The sequence below is a fragment of the Zootermopsis nevadensis genome, unplaced genomic scaffold (assembly GCF_977971745.1).
Source record: "Zootermopsis nevadensis isolate Lab colony 2312 unplaced genomic scaffold, Znev_1.0 Znev_ptg000007l, whole genome shotgun sequence".
Taxonomy (NCBI): Eukaryota; Metazoa; Arthropoda; class Insecta; order Blattodea; family Termopsidae; genus Zootermopsis; species Zootermopsis nevadensis.
In genome coordinates this window covers 4,078,705-4,098,511 of record NW_028259139.1, presented here as the reverse complement: position 1 = coordinate 4,098,511, position 19,807 = coordinate 4,078,705, and the positions used below count along the sequence as shown (strand labels likewise).

General features: G+C 37.8%; 2 protein-coding genes across 16 annotated transcripts in view; both read right to left on the bottom strand.

Moving 5' to 3' along the window:
• The window catches only part of bma (SCY1-like protein bma), a 323,838-nt gene that overhangs the window by 280,359 nt on the left and 23,672 nt on the right, over positions 1-19,807 (bottom strand). Inside the window, exon 1 of one of the 15 annotated variants that reach the window (XM_087343999.1) lies at positions 10,645-11,002. The exons of the other annotated variants lie outside the window; for them this stretch is intronic. The gene's annotated coding sequence lies outside the window, so the exon portion shown is untranslated. Of the gene's footprint in view, positions 1-10,644; positions 11,003-19,807 lie in introns of those variants that run through there. 15 annotated transcript variants of the gene reach the window in all.
• LOC147874580 (uncharacterized) lies at positions 660-3,585 on the bottom strand. Its single transcript, XM_087343992.1, has one exon. It carries the CDS (start codon positions 2,346-2,348, stop codon positions 666-668), a length of 1,683 nt encoding a protein of 560 aa, XP_087200118.1. The 5' UTR covers positions 2,349-3,585; the 3' UTR covers positions 660-665.

Here is a 19,807-nt window from a genome sequence, read left to right as displayed (position 1 = left end):
TGCTTTGTAAGTTTCGTCCTTAACTCCCAGAAGGCAGAATACAAGATTTTCATCAGTCTCTTTCTCGTCGACAACGTCAGCCTCTTGAACAAATGAATGACTACGCATCCTCCCGTCACCTTCGAGTCCTCTTCTAGCTAAAAATCCTTCGTTGAAGTCAATTAAGAATTTATAACAATAAAAAAAATCAGCTCCAAGGAGTATATGACCCACCAATTGTGATGATATTAGGAAAACATGGTCATACGATTCAACACCTATTTGGAATGAAATCAAAGCTTGTATTTTGATTCTAGCTGATTTGTTTCCAAAAGCACTAGTTAATACCAAACAAGTCGTAGGTAATTCTTCTGTAGGATGTCCCTTTTCTTTTAAATTCCGATAACATTGTTCAGACATCAACGAAACCTGTGACCCTGAGTCAAGCAGAGCGCAAATAAAAACATTCCCAAATTGTAGATTAAGATGAGGGCACCTTCGCACATTATCACCGTAAATCTGATAACTCAAAATAACGCCACTCCTGTGAAAGGATTCTGAACTTTCTTCTTCTTCGTTTTCTTCAAAACATACCTGATCAGTTATTTGGAAAATATTTAGATCATCAGTAGAAGGGCCTCCATTGGACCTCGCCATTGGCATCACTTCGGCCTCAGCAACGCCACCTACTGGTTTCCCGAACGTTCGTCGTTGGAACGCACGTCGCGATCATTTGTTTGCCTGCGAAGAAACGGAGGAGCCTGCGGATCCATTTGAGGTCTTTGATTTGGTCCTGAGTTGCATCTTCCACTCCTATCTCTAGGTTCTGGATCCCGAGGGCTACAATCACGGAAGGCTTCCCGATCGTATTGTCGATAGGGTTCCCATCCACGTTGATAACCACGTTCGTGGTACCGAACCTGTTGTGCGCGTGGCGGGCTCCTCATTCGTCCATTATCTCGACCCTGATGAGAGCGGTGGTTCCTGTCGTTGAAACGATACCCTGGGTTTGTTGGGGCTGAAGTGTAGTTTGACGACGACTGATCGTAATCCAACGCCTCTACTTCATTGAGAAACGTTACCGCGTCAGGTATACTTTTGGGTTGCGCAATGACCCACGATCTTTGCACTTGAATTGGAAAGTGGTGCCTAAGCGCTTCTAATATTTCAGTGTCATTCATGGGGTGATCCAAGTATCTAGCTTTGACCACGTATTTCATTAAATGGTCGGCATAACTTATTCGGTTCCCCTTAAGATACCGGTCCTGATAAAGGGAAACGCGGACCTTGGATTGACACGACACATTCCAATATTGTGATAAGAACGCTTCTTCAAATTCTTTAAAACTGCTTATGTTTCTTGACATTCCAGACGCCCACGTCGTCACAGAATACCCTTTCAAAGATTTAACTGCGGTGATTAATTGGAGATGCGGGGGAATATTCTTGAATCTCATATAATCAATTAAAGATTCTAAATGAGCCTTCGCGTTCTGACCCGGCAAATTTTCAAAAGTCGGTAACGCTAATTCAACGGAAAGGCTCTCACAACTCTTGCAACAGGTACAGGACCGATTAGCACTTGGTAAAGCACTTGCATTATCGCCACCCTGGACGTTAAAATTTGCATGACGACTTGATCTCGCAACATCAACGTCAACAGAGTCATTCATGTTAGTAGCTTCGTTGTTTCTGTACCCCAACTCTTCCAGGCGTCCTTCAAGTTGACCCATTTTGCGTTTCAGTTGTCGAATTTCGTTGTGACTCTCCACAACTTGGCTTTGGACAATCACAACCTCTTGATTTACGGTATTGAGACCAGAACCGCAACTATCTTTGTTTAATTGGATTACCTCAGCTAATGTTTTAATTTGGCCGTCAGTCTTCTTCGCCAAGGAATCAGAATCATCGCTTACCCGACTAACGCGTTCATTTAATCTTTGTTCTACTTCTTCAGAAGTTTTGCGTAACGATGTTAACATTTCCGTCCTAACATTCATCATTCCCTCCTTAGTTTCTTTTAGTTTATTTTCTAATTTCTCATTTATCTTGGCAAAATCCGCCTTAATTTCTTTCTTAAATTCCTGTAATTCTTTCCTACTTTCTTGATTTTCTTTCCTAATTTCTTGATTTTCTTTCTTAAATTCCTGGAATTCTTTCTTCATTTCTTGATTTTCTTTCTTCATTTCGGTTAACATATTGAGGATCGTGGTTAACTGATCATTATCCGCGTTCACCACACTATCATCTACCTGGTCCTCTTCTGTGTCTATACGTTGACTACATGGCACGTCTAAATCTAATCCAATTGTTTCTACGTCTATGTCACTATCTCTCTTACCGCTTCGGAGAGTCCTCTTCGCAGCCATGTTCTCGTTCTGGGTGAAATGCTGTATAAACGATGCTACTCCCCGCTCCGTCCGTCTTGTTCTGGGGTTTTTTTTTTCGATCACTATCGGGCCCCAGGTTGAAGCGCCAATTTCTATAACCGTCCTTGGTTATTCGTTTGCCTCGGCTAGCTCGGGTACTCAGGGTCGTACACGGGGATCGGATGTATGACGAACGGATAATGATTCACTGTTACTCCAATAATACCTTTATTATGTATTTATTTCAAAACACCAGCCCACAAACGTCCCAACCTCTACCTTCAAGAAACTTTCCACGACTCTCTTGCAACTGCCCAGCTACCCTTCCTGAACACCACACTGCCTGCTGCTGGCTTTCTCCCCCCCCCCCCCAAAAAAGGACCACATGTGAGGCCTCCCCCAACTTTCTCACTTTACAGCCGATCCTTTGTTTTTGACGAATTTCGGCCAGCTCGCCCTTGCAGCGTTGCCTGGACGGTTACACTACCATCAAGTGGCCGTCAGCTGGGACGAGCAGGCCACGTGTCTTCCAGTATTTAATTTTTTATATTTTACTGTGAAATTTGAGGTTCCCATGGCGGTGCGAATGACGATGTTCATAGCTTCAACCCTGAATACAGAGGCAGTAAGTTTCTTCGAAATATATATATATATCTATCTACTATTCTACACGGCGTTAAAACCCAGAACAAAAACATTGTCAAATATTCGTGTACACCACCGATTCTCTTACATCAGAAATCGAATGTCCAACTCCGTTTACATCAAAGCCGTTTGTTAGATACCAAACTAGACCCATTCACTTACCATCCCCGAAACGTAACTACTTCTTTACTATTCACCACGTTATCCCCCCTCTTCTACCAAGATCATCCAAGTACAAGGGGCCAAAGAGATCCTCAACCAAAATTCTGTATGCATTTCTGGGGAATCCAATATAGCTGCATTCTCAGCCCCTATAAGCCTTCTAGTGTTCCAGTTTCCACTACAAACAGGCTCAATAATTTAGTTCGTACTGAGAATGGCAGCGGCCATTACAACTAGAGTTACATTCCCGGCATGGACAGGACCTTCCTATTAGCCACACCGACAAAGCTGGCTTTGGGAATTAATATTTAACAAGCAACGCTTGTAATGCACAAGGGTAAGCGTGTAGATCTTCATGCAAAGAGTACATTAATATTAGATTTTCACCAAAACTGGGATGTGTCGACAAACCATAGTAAAAAACACAAATATTAAATTTCAAGAAGTGCTATTCTAAAATGAATTCAGTTCAAAAGAACAAAAATATTCTATAAAACACACTATCGTTAAAACCCTGAAAGTTATGCGTTCTTTGCACGAAGTGCATAGAGAGATCTCATTATAGTCTGGTCATATCTGTCTGTCCGTCCGTAGGTCCAATCGATTCACCTTGACAACCGACTGTACGGATTTGGGCGAAATTTGATATGTATATTGTACTATTCTGCACGGCCTCAAAACCGTATTTTTGAATATAATAATAGAAAATATTTTCAGAAATAAGTTTAAATGGGTAAGACTATAACGTAATATACCTAATCAGAGCTTCTATATGAAGTAAATTCTACGTTTTAAAAATAGGATCCAAAACATGAATACAAAACTTCCGTAAAAATATACTTGTACACTGTTTTCGTCTCTTTAATAGACATTAAAATAGACGTCTAATGCACAGACATCCCACAATCGTCAAAGAACGTCACTGATTAAAATAATTCAGTGGATGAAGTAATTAGTTTGGCATGTACCAAACAGAATGTCACAAAGTAGTTCGACCTTTACGCAACTAAATTTTTAATGGTACTCTTAATGTGTAGGCGTGTAGACCTCATGAATCTGTGACTGATGCTCAAAGATTGTGAGATTCATGATACGCCTGATCACACATCAATTTCTGAGGACCTACGCGCTGTTGTAGAACAGTCTGTAAATAAATACCAGGTCAGCCGGACACAACTACACATTTACTGTACATTAGTGCCTTAGCCATATGTGTCTCTGCTGTTAATGAGTCTGGAGAAGAATTTATATTTTTAATAAATATCTTATATTCTCTTTTGTTTCCTTTATATTTTTAACTGTATTTTACAGTGTTTTCGTGATTGCCTGAAATTGGATTCAGCTGTCAAGCACGTTGATAAATTAATTTAATTAATAAAATACCTTAGCAATTTGGTGCAATTATATGGATTTTAGTAATATTGCATTTCCCCACGACCCTAAATCTAGATCAACATATGCCATTGGTTGCCGCCTGCTAGACTACACGCTGTCACAACAAAGAAGACGCAATCTAAAGTTACCCAGCTCATTACCATTGTAATATGAAACCATTTTGTATGCATTTATAACCTACCTAACCTTTGCCACTAAATCATTTCAACAGTACCAAGTGAAAAAAACAATAATTCGTGTTACATCGTATCTCTGCGGAAGTACAACTATTTAATTCAAATTTTTGTCAAAAGTTTTCTATCGTTTTTCTTCCTTCAGATTTTCAAAATTTATCGTTCAACTGACATATGTAATAAAACCGTGTTTTATATATTAATACATTAATTAACTCAGTAGCGGGATGCATTTCATGAATATATTCTCTCTTAATACAATAATATTCCTCACCACTATATACCTGAGCCAGGATGTCGACTCTGGATTGTTGAGCTGTGGACTTATAATTTTATCCGCGAACGCCAGGTGAATATCGTGCTTGAAATGTAACCTAGGTCACGTAGAATCAATAAACAGAGACTCGGAAATTTTATCAACCCACAAATTATTTACTCTCCCGTCTACAAAGCAATAGGACAACATTTACTGCGTGTACCTACAACTGTGTAATCCTATTCACTGCCTACTTTGCTCCGACGAGACACAAATAGATTGAAACCCTGCATATCTCAGCTTTTCATATTGTTTTAGGTGTCTTTAGACAGACCATCTTAATCCTTCGAAACCAAGTGGTAACTCCACGTACCACCTGATTTACAATCAGTCTTCCAGCCGTTCACAGCGCCAACTGCAAGGAACGGGAGGTGGCGTCTACGATCGCCATCGGTAAGAACGTTTCTGCTCAGTCCGTTGAGTCAGCAATTTGACGTCGTAGATGAATTCTGACGTAACCTCCAGTCTGAGAAAACTTCTGAGGTCGCGTTTGCCTGTCTCTTTATCTAGCCTACACGGTTATTCCCGTTTGCCTTAAAAATTACAAACGTAACTTCAATTTATATGTTCTGCTGTATTGAAACAATGCACTAGACTTCAATAGTACATAACCTATTCAGTTCCAACACAACATTACTTCTAGACGGACCTACTCCACTCTTCATATCTGGTATGTTTTTAAATTAAAATTTCTCAATATATTATTTTGTTTTCTATCTCTAATATTTATTTAGTCTTTATAATATTATTATTTAATTTACAGACCGATTATAAAAAACCACTACAAACATTTCACCCACGCAAGTTCACGCTATACGCCACATACATTTATGAAACAACATTGAATGTGATAACAAAGTACAATTGATCTAGAAGAGGATAACTGATATTTAATTGACATTTGACAAAGGATTGCATTTAGAATATTACATTTGAATTTATATCGATTATACACCTGAAGATGGTTCATTGAAAACCGAAACATGTCGTGAAAAACATGATGCTCTAATTGTAAATCGAACATTTCGATAGAAAGAGCATCATTTTAATATATTTTAAATATTAAATGTTAATTGTAGTAATAATATTTTAATATTTAATAAAATATTTTATTGTGATTAGACGGTTAAAATTAGACAATTATAACGTACTATGTTTACACAACGCAGATAATTATCTCTTTACGTATTAACGCTTCGTAACTTTCATAATTAAGTAGACATTAATTATTTTTATGTTTATATGCTGCTCTGTTACACGTTTCAATAAACATGAGTTTTTAAGTAAGATTTTTCCGTCATTCTTGGCGAAAAATTTTCCAGTCATTTTACACAACTTCAATAAAGTATCGACAAGAACTCAATTTAAACAACCTCTCTAATTTAAACACCAGAACGCTGAAAAATGTTTGACAAGTTGCAGTGTAATTCGTGTCAAATAGCAGATAACTTTATTCTATACTGAAATCCGAAAATAGCTTCAGAGCCTAATACATATTGGGCTAAAAAGATTCATTCTACGCTGAAAACTAAACACGAAAATCGTAATTCATATAAAGCCTTTAGGGCTTTGTTGTGATACCGGATACCTCAACCTAGTAACGCTGTATAATTAACAGCTTAACATAAAACAGGATCTGACAACAACCAAGTAGAAACGTCTTAATTTAATAAACTTATCTTAATTTGCTGTGATTTTCCTGTTACTTGTGACTACTTTAATATCTGTGCTTAATTCTGTGTTCAATTTCTACAATACGAACGCGCACCTTTAATAACGAGTCACACTACTAACCCGGTTTCTTGCGTTGAAATGTCAGACGCAACTTTTTTAGGACTGCGAGCTGGTACAGAGAAAAAATTTCCAACTGGAATAGTTCCTGATCAAAAAACATTTCTGAGGAGAAACAGTGATATTTCAGCCCCAAAGGCTCGGAAGCTATGCGGCCAAAATAGCTGGGACAGAGACTAAATTCCAAGCCGCGTTGAGGAATCCCTTCACAGTGGTACGAAAGGACTGCAGCTCGTTTCAGCGTTTCCAAGAGTCGTGTAAGAAGGACCTTAAAACACCAGTTACTTCATCTGTACCACCTGCAACAAGTGTAAGAATTGCAACCGGATGATCTATCAAAACGTCTAGAATGCAACCAATGTCTTTTAACACAAGAAAATCACAAACGGAACTTAATTTCAAAATTTCTTCATCTTCTCTCTCATGCAGCTTGTTTCAGCAAGCAAGAAATTTTAAGGTGTCCTTCTCACACATGTTCAGAAGGGAAAAAAAATCTCATTCATTAAGCGGTATCTTTTAAGAAAAAATGTTCATTAAATGTGATATTACAAGATTATTTCCTGTGTCAAAAGAGCCCTACCAAATGTCTGAACGAATTCATAGTTTAAAACTTCTTGACGATGGTGAAGAGTCAATTGAATAAAAATTTCCTTGGATATTATCCATCGTCTAGTAAATATAAAACGTAAAAAACGACGTTTCGGAGATGGGACTCTATCTCTGTCTTCAGGTTCCTACACAGTTGGGCCCACTAGATAGAGCTAATCCCTATCTCCGGAGATATGGATAGACGATGGATAATATCCAAGAAAATTTTTATTCAATTGAATTCATAGTTCCTGAAGCAAGTTATAAATTTGAACAGGGCACAGGACCTCCTAACTCACAACAACTGAATAAAATACCCAGAATTAACTTACTTCTTAATACCAATCTCCCATTCTATTACGGACGGTTTATTGAAACTCTGTTTGACTGCAGAATTTCGGTATAGAGTCGAACAATTTACATGATCATGACACACGAATGGGAGATGGAAAAATATCTAGAAGGACATTATGGAGTAGTGTTAAGCCTAAAAAGTTTCTTAGCGCGTAGGAGGAAAGCGAGGACTGGGAAGATCTGAAACAAGGGAATAAGATGAAGTTCCAGGAATTAAAACGAGAAGCTGAGGATAGGGAAAACTGGAGATCTCTTTTTGGGCAGAGCAATGGAACCGTCGTAAGACAGAACACTGAATAATAATAAAGTTCAGTAAACCAATAATTAGACAAATATTATATTAATATCCCCATTTTATCCACCCCTGAAATGTAACTCTCCTGGTTTACACACGATTCAATTCGTTTCAATAAACATGTTATACGGAGTCGACTTAGCACAATATAAGTAATGCAAGGCTCATTTTCACGACAGTTTAATGTTTCCATGTCGTTAAACTGGTTTATAACATCCTAGTCTAAGACAAGGCAGTGCTATAATGTCGAAGATCGTTTAACGCTGATAAAACAGTCGTTAAATACGAAGCCTATTTTACATAGGTTATAAGCTTAGTTATTCTACTATAACCTTATTTAGCTCATAAAGTAACAAATTATACACACAGTAAGTCAAGTAAGTATACATACTGATTTTGGTACTTAAACTGTGAAATTATCACACAAACTTACTCAAGTACCAGACATTAACATTAATGTAGGAGAGAGTATACGTTTATTGGCGGGTCATTTAGTGAGGCTATATCAACTGAAGAGACCTAAAAATACTATGTGGAGATGAGCTAATTATCGAAAAGCAGTGGGGGGATGCAGATGTGGCCTATTTAAAGTTATAATGACCGACAAAAGTCAACAGATGACGATTACTGACAATCTGCGTCTTTCTTCACACAGACATAAGCTTTCCAATTACAAAATTTATTTTAACTGTTCATTATCAATTTATTTCATTACGGCGTCTCTTTGACTTTAAAATATTACATGAGGGGATGGGATTAAGTAACAGAATAACAGAGAAAATTTTTTGATCTCGAATTTCATAATTTGTGCTTGTCGACAAATAGTGTTAGGAAAATACGATTGGCGAGGCATGCAGCATACTTGTTAACACGGCAATGAACGATTGTCTTCTAAAATGAGGCACCAAACATATTAATTAGCTGAGAGACTGTCAGCTTCTCAAAAAAGCATCTACTCGATGGAGTTAGTATCAAAGTCTCATTATATAGAGCCCTAATTTATTATATTTTAAAATAAACACGTTTAGACAGGTTACATTTGTAGCGGCTATTTTACGAATTTTCGGAAATCCTGATTATCTAACATGGGCTGGGCATGTAGCGCGCATGGATGGGATAAAAGGTGTGCATCGGGTATTGGTCGGGAAGCCTGAAGGTAGGAGACCGCTGGGGAGACCTAGACGAAGGTAGGAGACCGCTGGGAAGACCTAGACGTAGATGGGAGGATAATCTCAGGCGGGATCTATGGGAGATTCGAGTTGAAGGAGACTGGATTTTACTGGCCTAGGGCAGGGACCGATGGAACCATCTTGTTAGGTACTTCATAAAATATTTTGGTAGGTTCAAATCTTTAACTAAACGTGATCTATGAAAGTACAACCATTTTGTTTTCCAATTGGTATTCTAAAGACAAACTGCATCAAATGAGTTAATTTCCTTTGCGTTTTGTTAAACATACTTAAATAGAAACGTAATAATTATGGCTGTAGATGCCTCTATTTAAAAAACACGGACAAAAATTAACCTTGGTACATACTACGTATTGTAAATGTAACACATACTTTCATTAAAATTCTAGAATAATCCTGTGATGTGAAGCATGGACTAAGCTATGAGATGTGGCATGTCAAGCCCAACTGAGCCTCCGTAACGTAATCATAGCAATATTACCATATCAGGCCTGCTTCAGATATATATTACCTACAGGTTGTTAGCATTGACGATTGTACAAACGCAGGCTTCAGTCAAATATTAATCACAAATACAAACTTGCGTACCGCAATTCTTTATAAGTACTCACACATATTTTTGTTCATTTATGTCTAGTTCTTGCAAATTATCGTTTTACATGAAAAAAAATTGTGTGTGCATTTCGAGTTCCCCTCACCTAATTTAAGGTCCGCTGCATAGTAAACTTTCAATTTCGACAACTTAACAACACTGGAACTGTGCAAATAATAACTTTGCAATAATATCTTACACTTCCTATGTAATATCTTACATGTTCAAATTTTTCACTTATGATTTTTTTCAAGCATAATTTAATATATACTCTACTGTTTCCTCAGAGTGGATAATAAGCGAATCAATGTTTGCTTTACGTATGGAAAGTTTCTCTGGCGGTACACAAAAGTAACGTCACGCGGGCATCTTCGTACGTGAAACACAATACAATATGAAAATTTTGATAAAGTTTCTTTAATGTTGATGAATACGATTAAAACTTCCTTTTACAGATTATGTCCTATCCAGTTCTCTTTTGAAGGTTCATTTCAAGTTATTCCATTGTCGAAAAATGAACAGTATTATCTATAAATAAATTACTTACTTTTTTAAATGAAAAACCGATGGAACTGCAGGTCACGGTTTTATTTACCACGAATGTGTTGTTTTTTTATATATATATATATATATATTTAGAATCGATAACTTGTTGGGAAGTTTCTTTTCGTGAGAAGTTGCCTATGAAACCAAACTCTTCTACTTACATTAAACACAAAACTGTTTCGTAAACAGTGATAGACAAAGAGAGACCGTACGAGCGCGTTGAAATTGCGGGTCTCCGTTGCTTCTCACCTGTTGCTGTACATCGTTCCTTCCAACCGTCGGTAGCTTAGCTGCACACAAAACTCCCTTACGTACAACAACAAAGTTATAACTGAAAGTAAAATCGACGGTTCTGATGGTTTTACTTTCCTGTCTGACACGAAATGACATTTTACGCAAGCATGCCTACTCGCTACATTTATGTCCCATCCGACCTGGATCAAGTTAGCGACTGCAGTAAGCAAGACAGTTCTACTGAAACGAGCGCATGTTTGAACGCTGAGCCAATGTGAAGAGAGACGAAGAGGCCGGCTTGAATCAAGGGGGCGGTGGTGGGGGGAGTCAGAGCTCGCTAGCTGGAGACCTGAAGACTAACCAACGACCTAGGAACGGTGATTGCCTGCCTGGGTTCTGTTCTGGTACTGCGCAACTACCACCAACCCCTTCTCGCCCCCTCACATCCACTGTATCTATTTTAATATCAACCATGACTTCTGTTCCATTTTTACACAAGTAGTGAGACACGGCAGCCAACCTTACCTACAGAACACTAGACTGTATACGTAATTAGTGGGAAGCGTAGAGTAAAACATGAAGTATATAATGGAGTTTGTTGATACAGAGAATCTGTTTCCTCCTGTGTCTTCTGTTATTGTAGATGGCTTCGAGATACGTCGTCTGCAGTAATCAATAACATTCAAAGAGAAAAGTGAATAATACAGATAAAAAAAATTATATATTAAATGCATAGATCAATAAATGCGGATAGCCTAATAATTCGTACTTACGAGGTAATCACAATAATCTTTAATGTGTTTTTTCCCTTTAAAAAATAAGCAAAACAGTTTTGCAGCAATGGAGATCTGGCTTAAAAAATGAATGTAACACAAGTGTGGGATAATACAACATATAAGTATACCTAGATGACAGGATTTAATTTTCTGTCAGAAATAGAAATTCTCATATTTCTGTCTCTTCAACTATTCCGAAAATGGTGATCTGGAAATCTTTATTGGTCACACGGACATGTTTATAATTTGTAACGCTATTTTCAAGAATACGTTCTTATTGTCAGTAGTCACATTGCTACACTTACTGTATAACGCTACTGGACAATGTGCCAGAGTGTTCGAAAAGTTGTCATGGTTGCCGTGTTCCGTTACCTGTTTAACAAACGAACTTACAGAAAACATACTAGTCTAACGGGTGAAGATTTTCAGGAATAAACACTGAATTACCCTGGTGATGCTTTCATCGTCATGTTGGTACTACTGAATAGAAAAAAAATGACTGTGTGGTCGAAGTGACTTCAATAGCATGGATTTCCCAAAACGTTTACAAAAGCCCTGATGACGGAGGCAGTATGACCTCCGAAACGTCGGTAAACATCTACCAGACTACACAGCGCAACAACCCAGAAATCTTCATCGCCCTGATGACGGAGGCAGTATGACCTCTGAAACGTTGGTTAACATCTACCAGACTACACAGCGCAACAACCCAGAAATCTTCATCGCCCTGATGACGGAGGCAGTATGACCTCTGAAACGTTGGTTAACATCTACCAGACTACACAGCGCAACAACCCAGAAGACAGAAATCTTCATAGCCCTGATGATGGAGGCAGTATGACCTCCGAAACATTGGTAAACATCGACCAGACTACACAGCGCAACAACCCATAAGACAGAAATCTTCATCGCCCTGATGATGGAGGCAGTATGACCTCTGAAATGTTGGTTAACATCGACCAGACTACACAGCGCAACAACCCAGAAGACAGAAATCTTCATACTCATCGCCCTGATGATGGAGGCAGTATGACCTCTGAAATGTTGGTTAACATCGACCAGACTACACAGCGCAACAACCCAGAAGACAGAAATCTTTATACTCATCGCCCTGATGATGGAGGCAGTATGACCTCTGAAATGTTGGTTAACATCGACCAGATTACACAGCGCAACAACCCAGAAGACAGAAATCTTCATACTCATCGCCCTGATGATGGAGGCAGTATGACCTCTGAAATGTTGGTTAACATCGACCAGACTACACAGCGCAACAACCCAGAAGACAGAAATCTTCATACTTGCGTTGTCGGTCAGATGCAATTAACTAGCGTTAATTTCCTCAGATAAGTATCTTGTCACATTAACCCCCATTAAATTACCACCTCATAGATAAACATCTGGTCTTGTTAAACTCATGAAATAAGCATCTCGTCGCTTTGGTAACTCATTGTTCGCTGAATGTTCGGGTAGACGACCAAAACAGGAGAAGAGGACATGCTCGAATCTTTTCTACGTTTCTGTACTTTCCTGTCATCGCACTGAGACACAGCATTTAGGTTTATTTATCACTCAATAGAAGTACTTTATCAGACACTTCATTACCTATCTAGTGATCGAGTGAATAAGTTAGGTGAACAGTCAGGTAATTACTTATTTGTCTGATAAGTCAGTTAATCAATTAATTATTTATCAAAATGTTTGTAGTTAGGTAATTAGTTCATTGGTTTGTAAGATAATTATGTACTTGGTTGCTTAGTCAGATAATTAACAGGTTTGTTTGTAGAGTTAGCAAATTAGATTGTTTGTTTTTCAGGTAGTTATGCTGTTGGTCAGTCAGTAAACGTGTCCTTTAATTAGTTACTTATTTAAGCAGTCGATGAGAGATTAACTAAATCTAGATACAATTCGTTTCTGGCTTGTTCGTTTCGTATTAAACTGCTGCATTACGAAATTACAGAAGTTCAATTACATTAGCAGCTATTACTCAAATTTAATGGAAAGTTAGCGTGGTAAGACATAATTTATACGTACACACACCTCTGTCAACCTGAGGGTTAATACAGCGGATAACCATATTATTAAAATGTATAGAGACCTGGTTCACCTTAGAGAAAATTGCTAAATTTAATGTCGGCACGTTATAACTCTTGTCATTGCATGAAAAAGAGGTAAATATCTCTTATATTTACCCCGCCTGTAACATCCATCACCGATAACGGAAAGCGAAGATATAAAACAGCGTGTGGTAACACGCGTTCAATTAAAATAATGAAGACTCAGTCTCCATGAAAGTGACGTCATGGTTGGGTAACTTCGCGGCGCCAGGAGCATCTGTATTTCAATGTATAAGGACGTGCGGAAGGAAATGTGGATATATCAGGCGCTGAGCAAAGGCGCGAGTTGGAAGGGTCCGGGGAGTTGGGGGGGGGGGGGAGGGACAAAAAAGTGTATCGCCCACGGGGAATTTCCGGTCTTTACAACGCCTCATGCATCATTCAAAGAATAGTTGATGGTCCTCCTTTCTCAGCAAGAGATGGCTTGCATTGTAATAAACACGCACACTAGTGCTCGTCTAACGCTACTTTGAACTTGTGTGTGGTAACATATCCACAGTAAATCTCAGAAGCTACTCCTACCTGAAACTACTTCCACAGCTACCACACGTTCTGATCTCACGTTTCTCTTTACCTGTTCTATACAGAATACGAATTTTTGAGGAAAAAAAGGACTGTAAACAATTTTTGTTTCTTAAATCTCTAAGGAACAGATCAGATGGAAGGAAAAAACGAGTTCTGTAACGTAAACTTTGAACATGATACATTCGCCAAAGACGAGGGATTAGTAACCCACGCCCAGCACCCAAGTTCAGGGACTACTCCTTGTAAGCTGCCCTCTATATGTGAGGATAAATTAAAGGTACTCGAAATAAAGTACAGAGAATATCTGGAGCGATAGGCGATAATAGAGAAAATTACATTAAATTTCTACTCTTCGCCTAAGAATATTAAACTCTATGAAACAGAGCCTTCTTGAGGAGCTGATAGTCGCTCATCTACTCATCGAAAGTTGCTAATGTAATAAACTCCTTAGGTTGTAACTATTTTACAACTGAAATAATTCTCTTAATTATATGTAATCAGAAATATAAGGAAAGCGATGAATTCAAATTTAATAACAGGGCAATTTCAATCAATTGAGTAATTTTAAACAACTAAATACAACCCCCCCCCCCACAGTGATATTATTGAGATTTTCGTAGTATTCTTGGCACTGAATTTAGTCAAGAACTCTGCTCCACATGTAGAATGTAAAACTTGTAACCGTTGCTACATGGTTTATATTCGAAATATTTACGTTCAATATTCCTGTTATTAAATTTCTTGGTTTTTAAACCGATTCACCTACAGCCTATACTCCTCAACTGGAGTAAAAATATATATTAAATATTTTAATATATCATCTTAAGATCGTTACAACACTTCTGCATAAGAACATTGAATCTGTGGTGCATTACGTAAAGTATTTCAAGTTTCATCCGGTAACTTTTCCCAGCTAAAGTAATCTGAACTCGTGGACGGCTTTCAGCCCTCAATTTGGTAGCTTCGGGGTACATCATAGGACGAGAAACAATGCCCTTCCGTAATTTATAAAGACTCTAAACCAACATTTTCTAACTCCGTATTTAAAATTACATATTAATTCATTAATATAGTAGTGACTATTACGAGACAAAATATATTTATATTATGCGATTAAATTACCTTTAATCAAGTGCAAACAAATATTTAATTAATTATAATTTTAACAGATCTTCTGTTTTAATTAAACTGGATGATAATGTTATTATCTGAAATGTAACGTGTGTTAAATGAAGCTTATAGACACAACGGTATCTTGTCTGCAGAAACACGAGTCCCCCAGAAATTCTCTGTGTAACTGTAACAGCTGCACTACACTCTAATCTGAAAGTGTCATGTAAACAGATGTGTTTCATGACGTTAGCTTCATCACGTTTTATTGCAAAGCAAAGCAGACTGAAACAGTTCTAGAAACTCTGTCATAGAGCTGAATGCACCAAATCACGTTGTCATAGAAAATAAGTAATAAGACTGAAATCGAATGTTTGTTTCTTAAGCGTGTGTTTGAGAGTTGAGATTACAGGTTCTCACGTCGACGATTACGAAGATGGTTGTATTTTGGGATGTTGCGCCGTGTAGTCTGGTAGAAGTTCACCGGAGTTTCAGAGGTCCTTGCTGTTACCATCATCAGGGCTACCATACTACACGGCGCAATAATCCAAAACACAGCCATATTTAATTTCACTTAGTAAGATTCTGAAAGACACAAATTTTAACATAATAAACAAAATATTTCTAATCCCGCCTCTACACAAAAATAGAGGACAATACTAAAATTGCATTTTTCAGTATTTAAAATTTTCCAATTTGCCCACTGTTGCTCTCATATCTTCAACGAAATTCTGAGTTTATGTCTGACAAACGAACAAGTGTGGATAGCATAAATGAACTACGAAGTTTGCTCCTTCTACCTTGATCACGCGGACTGAAGAACCTTTCGGGAGGTAACCATCGAAATTTCTTCCTAGATCTTGCTATTTAATTATGTTTTCCACAAGCCGCTACTGCAGGCAAGTTACTCTGATTTTATTATGGCCCTGAACGTCTTAAATGGTTGTAAACTCCATTGTGCATGAAACAAGGCGCTCTCTACACAAAACCATGATTTGGGACTTCGTCTGATGTGGTTAAACACGTCTACTGTCATCCATGACAGAGAATTACATAAAGTTGAGTAGTGATATGATATGAGACGTATGTTGCTGTTAATACCTGCAGGCTTAGAGATGTCAACCACAGCACAAAGGATAAAGCAAGAGTATTAAGCTTACATTTCGCTTCAATAAGACCCCTAAAAGACGCATGTTTTCTAAGTTGATACAATGCAGAAACATTGGTGACTCAAATATCGCGGAACTCTTAGTGGTACATAACATAGCAGGTCTCAAACGTCGTTACCTTTTGTCATGTACGTCTTAGAATTCCCATACATTGAAAATTATAGATGTTAATTTCGATTAACTTTCTTGAAGGGCGTAAACGTAAGTTATGTAAATTTTATACAGGTTATAATTCTCCGCTATGAATTATGTTTTAAATAAAACTGATGCATATATTCCAAATTTCTTAAAAACCGCTCTTCATACAAAAATACGGACAGGTCTGCATTACGTAACATGAACGAAGTCCCAGAAATATTTACACACACATTCAATAAATGAAATAAAGACATGTTAATAGACTAAACCATTACATACGTCAGCATTGGCACTTTGTGAATTAGTAAATCTAGAGTAGGAGTTCAAAATGACCATCGTCTATGTCTTCTGTAAACAAAACACATTGAGATCGATAACAAGGTTAGTATTCCGTATTATAATGTGCGCACACCTTTCTGGGACATCTTGCATGAACTTACGCTCATTAAGTTCTAAATATTATTTCAGACATTATGTGTTATATTTCATAAATCTTTGTCATTTTGCTAAAATTTACTATACGAGGTGCTACCTAAAAGTTTAGGGAATTTGCCCATAAAAAATTTACTTATCATAATTCTTAGTTTCCACCGTCTGCATGGATACAGCTATCTCAGCGTTTCTTCCATGATTCCATGCATCCCTGGAAGTCTTCAAGTGTGAGTGTTTTAAGCACCTCCTGCGATTATGATTGGATCTCCTCAATTGTGTCAAAACGACGGCCTTTCAATCGAAATTTAATTTTGGGGAAAGCGAAAATGTCGCAGGGGGCGAGGTCAGGCCAAAAGGGTGGGTGGGGAATCACTGTCGTGTTTTTGGAAGCCAAAAACTGCCGAACAACGAGCGACATGTGTCGTGGTGGACTTTTCCGGACGTTTGCGCCTAATACTCTCCTGTAGCCGCTTCAAAACTTCAAAAACATCATGGATTCTTCGTCTACGATCTGCAACCATAGCCTTTCGCACTTCCGCGATGTTTTCCGGTGTTGTGCTTGTCGATGGTCGTCCTGAACGTTCATCGTCGTCGACAGATGTACTTCATGCTGTCATTATGTATTCAAACAGATTTTTCAACTCGATAGTGACATCTTCTATACCCACGACGTATTCGCATTCCGATAAATTCAATTCCCCCCCCCCCTTTTAAATGGGCCATTGTACACAAAATTAGTGTTTTACTCTACTGCCCTGAATTTCACGAAAAAAACTGCAATTCTCCACAAAACCATTTCATAAAAGGGACGCATTTTAACCGTCAGGCATTTCCAGCGCAGCAGAACGTCATAAAATTAAACATTTCGCGACGTGTTCAGCGTACTGGAACGTAATGCACGGGTAAAACTAAATTCCAGAGACAGCAGTAATAAAGGAACGAGAGATAGAAATAAATAAATAAGAAAGACGCCTCTTTGCTTCTCTAATAGCGGAAGGATACAGTGAATTTTAACGGCGCTTCAAAATGTTAATTAACGTTTGCATGACATAAGCACTCTGTACACACGTCACTGCTTGTTTCAACTATCGTGATGTCCAAAACTGTTACTTTTTCGTACTAAATCAATCGTTTAGTAAATTAAAACAAAGCCACGGCGTTTTAGGGGCTGCTCTGCCCCCCCCCCCCCCCCGTCCTCAAGTCATAAAATCTCTGTTGGGACCGCTAGAAGGGATTTAGTCCAGAAAAACAACAATATTGAATGTAACATAGCATCGTTACAACCTTTTAGAATCATGACGCCCATTTGGAATATCGTCCTTATTTTTTAAAATTTAATCTGTCATTAGCAAAACCACATGAGTCCACAAATCTAATTTCCTTCAAAATTAAACAGAAACGCAAGTAAATACTTATTTTACTCTTGATTTATTTTTCCACAATAATAATTGATAAATTTATAATGTTTTGATACAGCTATATGATTAAATTACTAAAGGACTCATATTGTTTTTATAAGTACCGTTATCCACACAATATTAAAGGATCACGCCTTGACTCGTGTTTTTTTTTAATTTCTTAAATTGCCTAATAAGTCGCTCTGTGCTTCAGCAATTTCCTTAGGGTCAAAACCTAGTAGGAAAATGACATGAGTCCGGGACTCATGTTGTTTCTTGATAGATACGGTTTCCGACGTCCAGTAAATATATGGACTGAAGTGTTAAATATATTTATCGCTGGTTATTGCCAAGGTAGCTCAATTCTTTCAAAAAGTTGAATAGTGATCTTATATCCGACCGATTCAACTGTATCATTTCTTCCCTGTGAGGTCATAAAGTGAGTGTTTAATGGGAGATCTCGTCCGTAATATTAATTTACAGAACTAACTGGCGTATTGTGATTAAATATGGTATTCTGGTTTACAGTAAAAGCTGTTAGGTGAATCTAATTGTGGTTTATGTCATTTCGGCATGTTCCATACTTCACATGAAGCTTAAATCACATTTTATGGCTTTACTCAAATCTACTGATAGCACGAAAGATTAGCACGACATGAAATACATAGAGCATTACAATGTTTGAAACGTTTTTCGATAAGGTGAATATTTAATGAAAATACAAAAAATAATTTATGACTCCATGAAGTGAAGTATCTGTAGTTAGACTGGTTTTATAACAATGAGGTGCTATCTGCAACAATATATTTATATCAGCAATAAAAGAGCACGAAGTTCAAATGAGTATGCGAAACAGCTGAAAATGCTATGGAAAGGATGTGTGATTAAAAATTTGAAAACGCATGTTCTCCACTGCAGTTTAAACTTCATGTTGATGTGCTACAAAGTCCTCACGCCGTACTGACTCATAGGAAGATAACGTTCTGGAGAAACATATTGACTCCATCTTTAGGGCTAAAGTGGCGATCGCCACTTCCGAAATATTTCCATCTACCTACGAGTCGACACGGCGCCAAAACCCAGAAGACATCATCACTACCGTCGTGAAAACCTCAGATCTCCCAAAGAAGACGAGTGTATTCCTTGTTGTAGTGCCGTGTAGTCTGATAGAAGTTTACAGACATTTCAGAGGTCCCTGCTGTCTCAACCATCACATTGCATAAAATTGCTATAAAACATTGAGATCATAGTATAAGTTGAAGAGAAGTACTTACGGATTTTATATTTCATAAATAAAAAATTAATAAGTCAGATAGAATTACTTTTGCTGTCTCACGCAAATGACGGAACTACGCCTACAGTCTCAAAGGAGTACACAGTATTCGTGGCGATATACCGGAGAACGTTTGAAATAATAATGTACGTACAAAGTTAATTTGGTCCAATAATTTCTAGGATATTGTTTAGTAAATTGATAAAAATACACGTTTGCATTTACTTTGAATCGACGCCCA

What these genes read in the sequence shown, in the direction of transcription:
- LOC147874580 (XM_087343992.1), bottom strand. Translation starts at nt 2,348, where the DNA reads ATGGCTGCGAAGAGGACTCTCCGAAGCGGTAAGAGAGATAGTGACATA.